The sequence below is a fragment of the Salmo salar genome, chromosome ssa13 (assembly GCF_905237065.1).
Source record: "Salmo salar chromosome ssa13, Ssal_v3.1, whole genome shotgun sequence".
In the NCBI taxonomy this organism is placed as follows: Eukaryota; Metazoa; Chordata; class Actinopteri; order Salmoniformes; family Salmonidae; genus Salmo; species Salmo salar.
In genome coordinates, this window is record NC_059454.1 from 57,470,634 (window position 1) to 57,486,280 (window position 15,647).

The 15,647-nt window shown below is 42.2% G+C and overlaps 1 protein-coding gene across 1 annotated transcript in view; it reads left to right on the forward strand.

The window, feature by feature from the left end:
• Positions 1 to 15,647, forward strand: part of LOC106567502 (septin-8-A) — a 43,082-nt gene that overhangs the window by 18,170 nt on the left and 9,265 nt on the right. The window contains exons 6-8 of the mRNA XM_014136807.2: positions 7,943 to 8,039; positions 10,072 to 10,240; positions 10,453 to 10,585. Of these exons, the coding sequence (XP_013992282.1) occupies positions 7,943 to 8,039; positions 10,072 to 10,240; positions 10,453 to 10,585 (399 nt within the window). The remainder of the gene's footprint in view (positions 1 to 7,942; positions 8,040 to 10,071; positions 10,241 to 10,452; positions 10,586 to 15,647) is intronic.

The following is a 15,647-nucleotide window of genomic DNA, read 5'->3' on the forward strand; positions in this document are numbered from 1 at the left end:
CCTTCACGGCGTAGTGTGTTACCAATTGTTTTCTTGGTGACTATGGTCCCAGCTGCCTTGAAATCATTGACAAGATCCTCCCGTGTAGTTCAGGGCTGATTCCTCACCGTTCTCATGATCATTGCAACTCCACGAGGTGAGGTCTTGCATGGAGCCCCAGGCCGAGGGATATTGACAGTTCTTTTGTGTTTCTTCCATTTGCAAATAATCACACCAAATGTTGTCACCTTCTCACCAAGCTGCTTGGCGACGGTCTTGTAGCCCATTCCAGCCTTGTGTAGGTCTACAATCTTGTCCCTGACATCCTTGGAGAGCTCTTTGGTCTTGTCCATGGTGGAGAGTTTGGAATCTGATTTGACTGATTGCTTCTGTGGACAGGTGTCTTTTTTACAGGTAACAAACTGAGATTAGGAGCACTCCATTTAAGAGTGTGCTCCTAATCTCAGCTCGTTACCTGTATAAAAGACAGCTGGGAGCCAGAAATCTTTCTGATTGAGAGGGGGTCAAATACTTATTTCCCTCCATTAAAATGCAAATCTATTTATAACATTTCTGACATGTGTTTTTCTGGATTTTTTTGTTATTCTGTCTCTCACTGTTCAAATTAATCTACCATTAAAATTATAGACTGATAATTTCTTTAAGTGGGCAAACGTACAAAATCAGCAGGGGATCAAATACTTTTTTCCCCCCCACTGTATTTTGACATTCTTAAAATAGTGGTGATCCTAAGACAAGGAATTTTTACTAAGATTAAATGAAGGGAATTGTGAAACTGAGTTTAAATGTATTTGGCTAAGGTGTATGTAGACTTCCGACTTCAACTGTATACTCAGCATGAAAAGAAAAGTCCCTTTTTCAGTACCCTGTCTTTCAAATATAATTTGTTAAAATCCAATTTAAGTTCACAGATCTTAATTGTAAAGGGTTTAAACACTGTTTCCCATGCTTGTTCAATGAACCATAAACAATTAATGAACATACACCCGTGGAACGGTCGTTAAGACACGAGTGTTCAATCGTACAGACGGTAGGCAATTAAGGTCACAGTTATGAAAACGTAGGACATTAGAGGCCTTTCTACTGACTCTGGAAAAACACCAAAAGAAAGATGCCCAGGGTCCCTGCTCATCTGCGTGAACGTGCCTTAGGCATGCTGCAAGGAGGCATGAGGACTGCAGATGTGGCCAGGGCAATAAATTGCAATGTCTGTTCTGTGAGACACCTAAGACAGCGCTACAGGGAGACAGGACGAAAAGCTGATCGTCCTCGCAGTGGCAGACCACGTGTAACAACACCTGCGCAGGATTGGTACATCCGAACATCACACCTGCGGGACAGGTACAACAACAACAAGTGCACGAGTTACACCAGGAACGCACAATCCCTCCATCAGTGCTCAGACTGTCCGCAATAGGCTGGACTGAGGGCTTGTAGGCCTGTTGTAAGGCAGGTCCTCACCAGACATCACCGGCAACGACGTCGCCTATGGGACAAACCCAGCGTTGCTGGACCAGTCAGGACTGGCAAAAAGTGCTCTTCACTGAGAATCGCGGTTTTATCTCACCAGGGGTGATGGTCGGATTTGCGTTTATCGTCGAAGGAATGAGCGTTCCACCGAGGCCAGTACTCTGGAACGGGATCGATTTGGAGGTGGAGGGTCCATCATGGTCTGGGCCGGTGTGTCACAACATCATCGGACTGAGTTTGTTGTCATTGCAGGCTATCTCAATGCTGTGCGTTACAGGGAAGACATCCTCCTCCCTCATGTGGTACCCTTCCTGCAGGCTCATCCTGACATGACCCTCCTGTATGATAATGCCACTAGCCATACTGCTCGTTCTGTGCATGATTTCCTGCAAGACAGGAATGTCAGTGTTCTGCCATGGCCAGCGAAGGGCCCGGAACTCAATCCCATTGAGCGTGTCTGGGACCTGTTAGATCAGAGGGTGAGGGCTAGGGGCATTCCCCCCCCAGAAACGTCTGGGAACTTGCAGGTGTCTTGGTGGAAGAGTGGGGTAACATCTCACAGCAAGAACTGGCAAATCTGGTGCAGTCCATGAGGAGGAGATGCACTGCAGTACTTAGTATCTGATGTGGCCACCAGCTGCATTGACTTACTTTTGATTTTGACCCCCCCCCCCCTTGTTCAGGGACACATTATTCCATCTCTGTTAGTCACATGTCTGCGGAACTTGTTCAGTTTGTCTCAGTTGTTGAATATTGTTATGTTCATACAGATATTTACACATGTTAAGTTTGCGGAAAATCTACGCAGTTGACAGTGAGAGGATGTTTTTTTGTATATCACGTACATATTACCGTTAAATTTTGGGTCACTTAGAAATGTCCTTGTTTTTGTCCATTTTAAAACATCAAATTGATCAGAAAATACAGTGTAGACATTGTTAATGTTGTAAATGACTAATGTAGCTGGAAACGGCTGATAAAAAAAAAAATGTAGATTTAAAAAAAAAATTTGAATATCTACATAGGTGTAGAGGCCCATTATCAGCAACCATCACTCCTGTGTTCCAATGGCACGTTGTGTTAGCTAATCCAAGTTTATCACTTTAAAAGGCTAACTGATCATTAGAAAACCCTTTTGCAATTATGTTAGCACAGCTGAAAACTGTAGTCCTGATTTAAAGAAGCAATTTAACTGGCCTTCTTTAGACTAGTTGAGTATCTAGAGTATCAGCATTTGTGGGTTTGATTACAGGCTCAAAATGGCCAGAAACAAATAACTTTCTTCTGGAACTCGGGAGTCATTCTTGTTCTGAGAAATGAAGGCTATTCCATGTGAGAAATTGCCAAGAAACTGAAGATCAAGGAAGAGTTCCTCTGTCCAGTGTCTGTTCTTTTACCCATCTTAATCTTTTTTGGTTGAGGTCGGGAGATTGTGGAGGCCAGGTCACCTGATGCAGAACTCCATCACTCTCCTTCTTTGTAGAATAACCCAGCCTGGAGGTGTGTTGGGTCATTGTCCTGTTGAAAACAAATTATAGTCCCACTAAGCCCAAACCAGATGGGATGGAGTATCGCTTCTAAATAAATCACACAGTGTCACTAGCAAAGCACCCCCAAACCATAACGCCGCCTCCTCCATGCTTCACGTTGGCTAATACACATGCGGAGATCATCCGTTCACCCACACCGCGTCTCACAAAGACACGGCAGTTGGAACTAAAAATCTCCAATTTGGACTCCAGGCCAAAGGACAGATTTCCACCGGTCTAATGTCCATTGCTCGTGTTTCTTTGCCCAAGCAGTTTCTTCTTATTGGTGTCCTTTAGTAGTAGTTTCTTTGCAGCAATTTGACCATGAATGCCTGATTCACACAGTCTCCTCTGAACTGTTGATGTTGAAATGTGTCTGTTACTTGAACTCTGTGAAGCATTTATTTGGGCTGCAATCTGAGGTGCCGTTAACTCTAATGAACTTATCCTCTGCAGCAGAGGTAACTCTGGGTCTTCCTTTCCTGTGGCGGTCCTCATGAGAGCATTCCTCATGAAGCTAGTTGAGAGAATGCCAAGAGTGTAGAAAGTTGTCATCAAGGCAAAGGGTGGCTTTTTTGATACTACATGATTTCATGTGTTATTTCATAGGTTTGATTTCTTCACTATTATTCTACAATGTAGAAAATAGTAAAAATTAAGAAAAATCCTTGAATGAGTAGGTGTGTCAAATTTTGACTGGTACTATATTTCACAGCGGTTTAGATGGTACAACGATTCTCGACATCAGGGAGGGGCTACTTTTGATGGGGTCCACATAAAAACAGAACTCACCATGAGGGCCCACAGTGGCTCGTGGGCCCCACCATTGTTGGTAATTCGACCATGCTTAATTCAAGTTTAAATAGCAGGCCACTAGACTAACTTACCGATCAAATAGAAAATGGGCTAATTGAGTGACTGCTGATACACAGCTACATTTTGAAATTGCACCTTGTTCATTCTATTATTCTTTCGCAACAGTAAATTAAGACCCTGACTGAGTTTAAAAACATTTTTAGATTTTTTTGTTGTGAAATTGGGCTGAGGGCTTAAAAAAGGGGGCCGCCAGTTACCCATCCCTGCTCTACGCTATACTTTTTTGTTTTGTCACACTGTGAAATTAGGCAAACTATTCGAATTTTAGCAACCAGGAAATGACAAAGCCCTTTCTGCATAGTGTATCTTTTAAGAAAAGTTTTCAATCGTGCCAGCCTTCTCTTAATTTCTATTCGGTGTCTGAACTGTGCATTAAGTCGTTTTTAATTCTTATTAAGTCTATTGACGCATCTGTGCGTAATACAAATGTCCCCATCAAAATCTGTCAGTTTAAGCTAGAGATCAGGTTTTTAGCATGGTCTCCATCTCAATCCGCCTATGTCGGCCTTCCGCATCTGCGGTGGAAGGTTGCCGAGCTATAGAGGTGTTTGTCAGACCATGAGACATCCCGAAAATCGGTCTTGGAACAAAAAACGCTTGTAATGTCCAAACGGTTTGGTCCAAAAACACTCAATGGAAAGGGGAGATTCATGAACACTATGGTGTTCTCCGTTTTGCTCTACGAGCCCCACAAGTGTCACTCGTCTGAAAGTAACCCATACAAAGAAATGGAGGTAGTTTTGTGCCAACAAAAATAAGGGGTTAAATGTGTCCAAAAAACTCATATCCTGAGCTTTCTCCTAGATATAGGACAGACACTTTAAAACCTTATTTTTTTGCCTGTCTTTTTTGCAATTCATGAATGTGTTGTTCAATGTGTTTCTATGGGCTATAGTATTAAATGCCAAATTCAATATCTTATCCCCACAGAAAAATATACCTAAAGGGATCCTAAAATTATAAATCAAATAACTAAATGATCCATGGTATGACCATCTTAAAATAATTCCATATGTTAGCTTAGTGTGTTAGCTCTCCCTGCCCCCAACAGCTTAGACTTTGAGGTTGACTGCACAAATAGATTGATTGCACAAATCAGTTCTGCGTGTGTGTGTATGGATGTGGGCGTGCAGACCCGCGAGCCACTGCGGCCCCTACCCCCATTAAAGTTGCCCATCCCTGATGTAAATTAATTGGCCGCCTGGCATTGGTAGAGCAGTTGATCGGACAGAACAGGAGTTGTGGTTCTGTCCTGTCTATTGATGCATCCCAAATGGCGCCCTATTACCTATATACTATAGTGCACTACTTTTGACCAGAGCCCTATGGGCCCTGGTCAAATATAGTGCACTAAATCGGGATTAGGGTGCCATTTGGGATGTACCCTATAGCTCTGTGTTCAGGCTCGATGACCTCAGTGCCTGGGCCCTAGCCAGTTTTGGCTTGCCACTTAACTCCTGAGGTTCCTTTTGGTGAACATGTTTTCCTCATGATGGCTCACTGGCTAGGGTCATTCAGGGAGCAATAAAGAACCATGGGCCAATTGCACCAACATTGGTCACTAGATTATCGCCAAGGGATCTCTCGTTATGCCCTTACACGCGTGGAAATGTACCTATATGTACAGGGCCAAATTGAAATGTTTCTAACAGAAGAACTATAAAAAGCATGGTAGCAATTGAAAGTGACCACTGGAGATTATGGGGAAATGATCACACCAAAGGTGAGGACACAACAGTTCACTTGACGCAAGAATGAATCCAAACATTACAATGTTGATTTGATGTGCATTTTACCTTTACTGTACTTTTCACAGCATTTGTCAATAAGGAAAGCTGAAAATATGTTCAGCAACAAAAGTATATTCTTTGAAATGTGGGAGTCGGTGCAAGATAAAAAAAATATTACAAGGGTTTGAGGGAGAAGCTTCCAAGTGGTCTCACATCTCTCCAAACTGTGCCTACCATCAGACAATTACTGTTTCACGCAATCCAAAAACGGTCCATTATAAATCGCAATCTGGGTCAGGTGGGAATCCTTTGAAAGCTTATTCTATTGCTGACATGGCTTGCTACAGTAAGTTATAAAATACGATTTTACAGTGTTGGGCTTTCGAAGGCACTTCAGACAAACCGACTGTAATTTTGGTGCACATAGAATGGAGTCATGAGTGCATTCAAGTGTGTGTTCCATGGCAAATTTTCTTCACAATACGACAAACGGGCTCATTGTGTTCAGGACAACCCAGGGTATAACGCATGCCGTCATTGTAACTGTGGATCAAACATGGCGATCATAAACATTGATACTGTAAATTACATGAGTTTTCAAATATGGAAATGTGAAGTTCACATTTGGGACTCATGGGTGTGTGGTTTGCTTGTATGACATCAAAGCTGTATTTATTATAATCCTCAACGTCTCAACTTTCTGAAACACGTTGAACACACTCGGATAACAGATATGAAAAGGTAGCTTAATTAGCAGAAGGGGATCTTTTTGTGGTGCGCAGTGCTCAAGTTTATAACTGCTGACAGTCAAAACCATACAGTGTAGTGGAGAACCTGAACTCAGTATAGCGTGTTACTGTACAGCCACTGTGATCCAATTTAGGCGCTTATCAATGACGAACTCTGCCATTTTCAACTCGTATACGGAATGACACGTGCTTTGAGTGGAAAGGGCTACACCATCATTACGTGCTAAAATCAACCACACATCTGATCTCAATTACAACAATCATCCGCCACTGATTTTACCGCTCCATAACGCGGATGTCATTAGCTTTAATCCGGATTACATTTTTCAAGATGATTTCGTCCTCTGGTGGGTATTATCATTGGAACATTTTGATCTTCCGGTTTATGTATTTGGCCAATCATTCTGTACAACTGAAATAAGGTATTTCATTTACTCGTTTATCACAGCAAATCTGCTATGGCAATGTAGCCTACCCTGCACATTTTATGAATGGGAAAGATCATGGTGTTGGATAAAAAATGTTTGTTTACTATTTATGTAATCCATTAATGGTTTAATTGTCTGAATCGGATATGTCCATTTCTTATCAAGAGGGGAAATATAAATATTCCTGAACTGTAAGCTACACATTTGACATTTGAAACTAACTTGTGATTGTGTTGTATTTTGAATCAAATTATATTGTATTCTAATATTGTGCAGACAGCGGAGATTATTTATTTGTAGAATGTGATAACAGTCATTAATGAACCTGTATCATTTCTTACAGTGCTACATTAATTAGGCAGTGGGCCCACTGTGGCATATTGTACTTTATTGAAGAAACAATGTCTGTCACACATGTTGCTGCAATCCATATAACTTTAATGAATTAATATAAAGTTGGTCTTCAATAACTTTATTTTCGCAAAGTTATAATCATTGTAATTAACAGGCTACATTTCCAGTCAAATAATTTTATTTCAGTTGTAATATGTCACATTCTTCTCTTATCTTTTTCATATTTATATTTCGTTGTTCCTGATAGAATGTTTTCTCCACTAGGGTGGGAGTAGTAAACGCAGACTATTGCCATTTCCACTGTCTAGTATCAAGCCGGCTTGACACCGTAACAGCGTCAGATCAGCTGGTCTTCTAGTTTTATTTCCCCATCTTTTTTTTCATTGCAGCCAGAGTTATTTTAGCTTGGAGCTCTGTGTAATCTCCTGGTAGTAGTGTTGAGAAATCCAGCTTCCGCATCTCTGTTGCAATCGGGCCCGTATGTTTAATCAGACCAACAAGACATGCCCCTAAATACAGCTGGCTAGATGTTAAACACAGCACCTGAAGTAACTGATATCTCAACACTGTTTAGAGTTACTCTTGTGTGGTCTATGGCAACGTTGGTACAGCCAAAGTTTATCGCCTGTCTGCTTTTTGTCTCTCTTCCATGGACATCTGTCTAAGCAGTTAGACCTGTCCAGTAAAAATGTTGGCTATGCTGTGAGGAAGGAAGTGTAACCTGTGTGAGAGTGATGGGTGTTGTGGAAGCTGCTTCTGGTCAAATCTGTAACCTGACTAACCTCTTGACCTATGAACTCTTTCAGGCTCACCTCCCCTTCGCTGTGGTGGGGAGCATCGAGGAGGTCAAAGTGGGGAACAAAACGGTGCGGGCCAGGCAGTATCCCTGGGGAGTAGTGCAAGGTGAGTACCTCTCCTTCTGTACCACTTTGCTTCTTTCCATTTCAGGAGAGAACCACTGCTCAGGAAGTCAGTCCCTGGTGTCTTTGGAAAATGGCAGAGACCGATGAATGCACTATTGGTAGTATTACTACATGGACACTGCTACATCTATTGGGAGTATTACTACAGGGACACTGCTACATTGTTTGCTTTGTTTGCAGACGTTAGCTGTGGTCGACAGGGATGGCTAAACGCTGTAATTTGATCTTGTCACTGAGCACTGTTGTGAGAATATTTGAACCCAGCTGGGAGTTTGATTCAGAACGCTCTCTCCATTATCCTGTGCCTGTTGTTTCCATTCCACAATCCTTCAAGGACTGTGGTTTAGGTTTATTTATAAAGCCTGCCTCATAGGTTAGAGTGTAGGAGAGGATTTCCATCAGTCAATAGGGTGATAAATAATAGGCTAGATAGAAAATGATTAAGTCAGGGGTTCCCAAACTTTTTGGGCCAGTGACCCCATTTTGATACACAAAAATGTCTGACCCCCACCATCTGTTAAAAAAAACAAAGTGCTGTAAACAACTGCCAGTTTTTGCTTTTTGAATTGGGGCTATGACGGCCTATTACAAATCAGTCTGACAGTACTTTTGAACGCATTTCAAATCTGAAGGAAGTACGGTTTGAAGTGACTGAAATACATCAGAAAGGTATTGGGAAGTTCAGAAGATCATCAGGCAATCATTTTGTATTATCTTCTGTCTAGAAAAGAACATCATTGCTGTTATTTTTCCCCTCGTCTGATTTGGTGCCTGGTCTTGTCCACTCTGTTCTAATGAGTCCTGCGTGGCTTGTGGGCATTGTAGAGGGAGACAGAAGACTCATATACGTGTTCCTGAGAGTCTTATCTTTCAGTGAATGGGTCATAAAAAAAACTATTTTGAAATTGTTTGGGAAACTGGATTAAGTGACTCATATTGTGTTCACTTGATTTGAATCTCCCTCGCTTATAGCAGCAACTGTCTCAATCAAAACAGGTTTCCTATGTCATAAATGGGCTATGATAAATGAGAAACATAAAGTCTTGTGGGGGGGGTGGGGAATATTTTGAGGGCTTTTTTTAATCTCACCTCAGGATATATCTCTTGTTATCTTTGAACCCCAGACAACTATGACAGATGGCAGACGCTGGTATTTCTTCCCTCCCAAATATTTCTGTGCAGAGTGTGTAATGTGTTTCTCCCCTGCCCTGGCAAGTCTGGGTTTCCCGGGGTCAGCAAATTGCACCCCGGATCTCAGCGGGGAGAGTTTACCAGTGTTGTTGTTAGATGCCAGATGTCAGCCATTTTCTTCCCCATTTCTCTTCTCCGAAGACTTCAAAGTGGAGGTCATTTGTCTGTGTATGTAATTTCTCTCATAAAGTATTTTCACGTTTTCTGTATACTGAAGGTGTAGAGACTTTCATGTCGAAAGCAATCATGTTCCACACTAAACGCTGTGCTAATTGGCACTTTTTTTTACCACATCCTTACATCCAGCACAGCGCTCACAGCTGGGGTTGATACAGTATTTATTTCCACTATATCCTGCAGTATACCACTGTAGCCATGGAGTCCATGACCTTCCTCTGGGCAAATCCTCCCCCACTTATGTCACTGTGAAAAGCAGGAAAGGCTTCCTGCTCCAGTCCTCACACGATTGGATGCCTGAGAACTCTTTGACTCTGAGAGATAGTGGACCATAAAAAAAGGACAAAGTCCAGAGGTTTTCTAATTAATGTACACTACTCTTTTGCCAAATATCCCCAAGTTTTCCCCTCAATCGTACTGTGCTTTCCTCAGCTGATGTGATGCTACTCCTACTCTGAGAGGAGAGTGATCTTACAGCACCTAGTTTATCATGAATCAATTGCAGGAGCCTCACAACGTGGACCCATTGAACTTGTATATCATTCATGTAGATTCATTGACCGTGGTTGAGGGTGGTGCCTGTGACCTCAGATGTTAGTAACATAGTCTCGTTGACATTGCATTGTCTCTGCTGTCCCGTCCAGTGGAGAACGAGAGCCACTGTGACTTTGTGAAGCTGCGTGAGATGCTGATCAGGGTGAACATGGAGGATCTGAGGGAGCAGACTCACACTCGCCACTACGAGCTCTACCGCCGCTGCAAACTGGAGGAGATGGGATTCAAAGATACAGACCCTGACTGTCAGCCGTTCAGGTGAGGCAGCAAGGCTGATCACAGAACACACAAACACTGAAATGAATAGTTTAGTCATATGTTATAGGAAAGCAGACCAATGAATCCCAGAGTTCAGCATGTAAAGATGCGCTGTGAGTGATTTTTAAAAACTGTAATTCCTTTGTGAGTTAGTCCAAGCTGTAGTTAGTCTGATATGTAGTAAGCCACTTCTTTGTTTGTCCTGTCCACAGCCTCCAGGAGACCTACGAAGCCAAGAGGAAAGAGTTCATGGGAGACCTGCAGAAGAAGGAGGAGGAGATGAGACAGATGTTTGTTAACAAAGTGAAGGAGACTGAGGCAGAGCTGAAAGAGAAGGAGAGAGAGGTGAGGGTGTGGCTGCTGGCTGGGAAAGAGGAGGAAGGTGGGGAGGTGAAGGAAATTAGTTTGAGTTCTTATGGAGGATTCAGTTGTTGCACATACAGTACCTGTCAAAAGTTTGGACACCTACTCATTCAAGTGTTTTTCTTAATTTATTGAAGACATCACAACTATGAAATAACACATGGAATCATGTAGTAACCAATAAAGTGTTATTTTATTTTAGATTCTTCAAAGTAGCCACCCTTTGTCTTGATGACAGCTTTGAACACTCATTGGCATTCTCTCAACTAGCTTTTGCTTTTCCAACAGTCTTGAAGGAGTTCCCACATATATGCTGAGCACTTGTTGGCTGCTTTTCCTTCACTCTGCAGTCCAACTCATCAATTGGGTTGATGTCGGATGATTGTGGATGCCAGGTCATCTGATGCAGCACAATCACTCTCCTTTTTGGTCAAATAGCCCTTACACAGCCTGGAGGTGTGTTGGGTCATTGTCCTGTTGAAAAATAAATTATAGTCCTATTAAGCGCAAACCAGATGGGATGGCAGCGGTAGCCATGCTGGTTAAGTGTGCCTTGAATTCTAAATAAACCACATAGAGTGTCACCAGCAAAGCACCCCCACACCATAACACCACCACCTCCATGCTTCACGGTGTGAACTACACATGCGGAGATCATCCGTTCACCTTCTCTGAGTCTCAAAGACACGGCGATTGGAACCTAAAATTTAAAATTTGGACTCATCAGACCAAAGGACAGATTTCCACCGGTCTAATGTACATTGCTTGTGTTTCTTCGCCCAAGCAAGTCTCTTTTTATGGGTGTCCTTTAGTAGTGGTTTCTTTGCAGCAATTAGACAATGAAGGCCTGATTCACAGTTGATTTTGAGATGTCTGTTACTTGAACTCTTTGAAGCATTTATTTAGGCTGCAATTTCTGAGGCAGGTAACTCTAATGAACTTATCCTCTGCAGCAGAGGTAACTCTGGGTCTTCTTTTCCTGTGGCGGTCATCATGAGAGCCAGTTTTATCATAGCGCTTGATGGTTTTAGCAACTGCACTTGAATAAACTTTAAAAGTTATTTAAATTTTCCGCATTGACAGACCTTTCATGTCTGGAAAGAAATTACACAAATTAACTTTTAACAAGGCACACATGTTAATTGAAATGCATTCCAGGTGACTACCTCATGAAGCTGGTTTAGAGAATGCCAAGAGGGTGCAAATCTGTCAAGGCAAAGGGTGGCTACTTTGAAGAATCTCAAATGTAAAATATAGTTTCACATTTTATTTGTCACATACACATGGTTAGCAGATGTTAATGCGAGTGTAGTGAAATGCTTGTGCTTCTAGTTCCGACAATGGAGTAATATCCAACGAGTAATCTAACCTAACAATTTCACAACAATTACCTTATACACACAAGTGTAAAGGAATGAATAAGAATATGTACATAAAAAAAATATATGAATGAGTGATGGTATAGAACGGCATAGGCAAGATGCAGTGGATGGTATAGAGTACAGTATATACATATGAGTAATGTAGGATATGTAAACATATAAAAGTGGCATTGTTTAAAGTGGCTAGTGATACATTACATCAAGATGGCAAGATGCAGTAGATGGTATAGAGTACATTATATACATATGAGATGAGTAATGTAGGATATGTAAACATATAAAAGTGGCATTGTTTAAAGTGGCTAGTGATACATTTATTACACACATTTTTCCATTATTAAAGTGGCTGGAGTTGAGTCAGTATGTTGGCAGCAGCCACTCAATGCTAGTGATGGTTGTTTAACCTGTTAGGGCTAGGGGGCAGTATTGACACGGCTGGATAAAAAACGTACCCGATTTAATCTGGTTACTACTCCTGCCCAGTAACTAGAATATGCATATAATTATTGGCTTTGGATAGAAAACACCCTAAAGTTTCTAAAACTGTTTGAATGGTGTCTGTGAGTATAACATAACTCAAATGGCAGGTCAAAACCTGAGAAGATTCTGTACAGGAAGTACCCTGCCTGACCATTTCTTGGCCTTCTTTGTCATCTCTATCCATTACAAAGGATCTCTGCTGTTACTTGACACTTCCTACGGCTCACATGGTCTCTCAGAAGGCGGCAAAGAGCTGAATCGTGGCTTTGCAGGCTCTGGCTGAAAAAAAGTAGCGCGTTTGGGTAGTGGCTGGTTACAGTACTGTGAGACTCAGGCGCGTTCCCGAATGCTTTGTTTTCTTTCCTCTGTTTACCTAAACGGAGATTCCCGGTCGGAATATTATCGCTTTTTTTACGAGAAAAATGGCATAAAAATGGATTTTAAACAGCGGTTGACATGCTTCGAAGTACGGTAATGGAATATTTAGAATTTTTTTGTCACGAATTGCGCCATGCTCGTAACCCTGATTTACCATTTCGGATAGTGTCTGGAACGCACGAACAAAACGCCGCTATTTGGATATAACGATGGATTATTTTGGACCAAACCAACATTTGTTATTGAAGTAGCAGTCCTGGGAGTGCATTCTGACGAAGACAACAAAGGTAATCAAACTTTTGTAATAGTAAATCTGACTTTGGTGAAGGCTAAACTTGCTGGGTGTCTAAATAGCTAGCCCTGTGATGCCGGGCTATCTACTGAGAATATTGCAAAATGTGCTTTCACCGAAAAGCTATTTTAAAATCGGACACCTCGATTGCACAAAGGAGTTCTGTATCTATAATTCTTAAAATAATTGATGTTTTTTTGTGAACGTTTATCGTGAGTAATTTAGTAAATTGTTAGTAAATTCCCCGGAAGTTTGCAGGTTCTGAACGTCACGTGCTAATGTAAAAAGCTGGTTTTTGATATAAATATGAACTTGATTGAACAAAACATGCATGTATTGTATAACATAATGTCCTAGGTGTGTCATCTGATGAAGATCATCAAAGGTTAGTGCTGCATTTAGCTGTCTTCTGGGTTTTTGTGACATTATATGCAAGCTTGAAAAATGGGTTTCTGATTATTTCTGGCTGGGTACTCTGCTGACATAATCTAATGTTTTGCTTTCGTTGTAAAGCCTTTTTGAAATCGGACAGTGTGGTTAGATTAACGAGAGTCTTGTCTTTAAAATGCTGTAAAATAGTCATATGTTTGAGAAATTGAAGTAATAGCATTTCTAAGGTATTTGAAAATCGCGCCACGGGATTCAACTGGCTGTTGCGTAGGTGGGACGAATTCGTCCCGCCTAGCCCAGAGAGGTTAACAGTCTGATGGCCTAGAGATAGAAGCTGTTTTTTCAGTCTCTCGGTCCCTGCTTTGATGCACCTGTACTGACCTCGCCTTCTGGATGATAGCGGGGTGAACAGGCAGTGGCTCGGGTGGTTGTTGTCCTTGATGATCTTTTTGGCTTTCCTGTGACATCGGGTGGTGTAGGTGTCCTGGAGGGCAGGTAGTTTGCCTCCGGTGATGCGTTGTGCAGACCTCACTACCCTCTGGAGAGCCTTACTGTTATGGGCGGAGCAGTTACTGTACCAGGCGGTGATACATCCCGACAGGATGCTCTCGATTGTGCATCTGTAAAAGTTTGTGTGTTTTTGGTGACAAGCCGAATTTCTTCAGCCTCCTGAGGTTGAAGAGGCGCTGCTGCACCTTCTTCACCATGCTGTCTGTGTGGTTGGACCATTTCAGTTTGTGTGATGTGTACGCCGAGGAACTTAAATTTCTACTCTCTCCGCTACTGTCCCGTCGATGTGGATAGGGGGGTGCTCCCTCTGCTGTTTCCTGAAGTCCACGATCATCTCCTTTGTTTTATTGACATTGAGTGTAAGGTTATTTTCCTGACACCATACTCCGAGGGCCCTCACCTCCTCCCTGTAGGCCGTCTCGTCGTTGTTGGTAATCAAGCCTACCACTGTAGTGTCATCTGCAAACTTGATCATTGAGTTGGAGGTGTGCATGGCCATGCAGTCGAGGGTGAACAGGGACAGGAGAGGGCTGAGAACGCACACTTGTGGGGCCCCAGTGTTGAGGATCAGCGGGGTGGAGATGTTACCTACCCTCACCACCTGGGGGTGGCCTGTCAGGAAGTCCAGGACCCAGTTGCACAGGGCAGGGTCGAGACCCAGGGTCTCGAGCTTGATGACGAGTTTGGAGGGTACTATGGTGTTAACCTCTATGGGCTAGGTGGGACACTTGCGTCCCACCTACTCAACAGCCAGTGTAATCCCGTGGCACGTTATTCAAATACCTCAAATGCAAAAACTTCAATTTTTCTAACATATGACTATTTTAAAGACAAGACTCTCGTTAATCTAACCACACTGTCCGATTTCAAAAAGGCTTTACAACGAAAGCAAAACATTAGATTATGTCAGCAGAGTACCCAGCCAGAAATAATCAGACACCCATTTTTCAAGCTAGCATATAATGTCACATAAACCCAAACCACAGCTAAATGCAGCACTAACCTTTGATCTTCATCAGATGACAACCCTAGGACATTGTTATACAATACATGCATGTTTTGTTCAATCAAGTTCATATTTATATCAAAAAACAGCTTTTTACATTAGCATGTGACTAGCATGTGACTAGCATTCCCACCGAACACTGCCGCTGAATTTACTAAATTACTCACGATAAACGTTCACAAAAAAACATAACAATTATTTTAAGAATTATAGATACAGAACTCCTCTATGCACTCGATATGTCCGATTTTAAAATAGCTTTTCGGTGAAAGCACATTTTGCAATATTCTCAGTAGATAGCCCGGCATCACAGGGCTAGCTATTTAGACACCCAGCAAGTTTAGCCTTCACCAAACTCCGATTTACTATTAGAAAAGTTTGATTACCTTTGTTCTTCGTCAGAATGCACTCCCAGGACTGCTACTTCAATAACAAATGTTGGTTTGGTCCCAAATAATCCATTGTTATATCCAAACAGCAGTGTCTTGAACGCGCGAACAAAACGCCATCCGAAAGGGTAAATAAGGGTGGCGAGCATGGCGCATTCCGTGACACAAAATGTCTAAATATTCCATTACCGTACTTCGAAGCATGTCAACCGCTGTT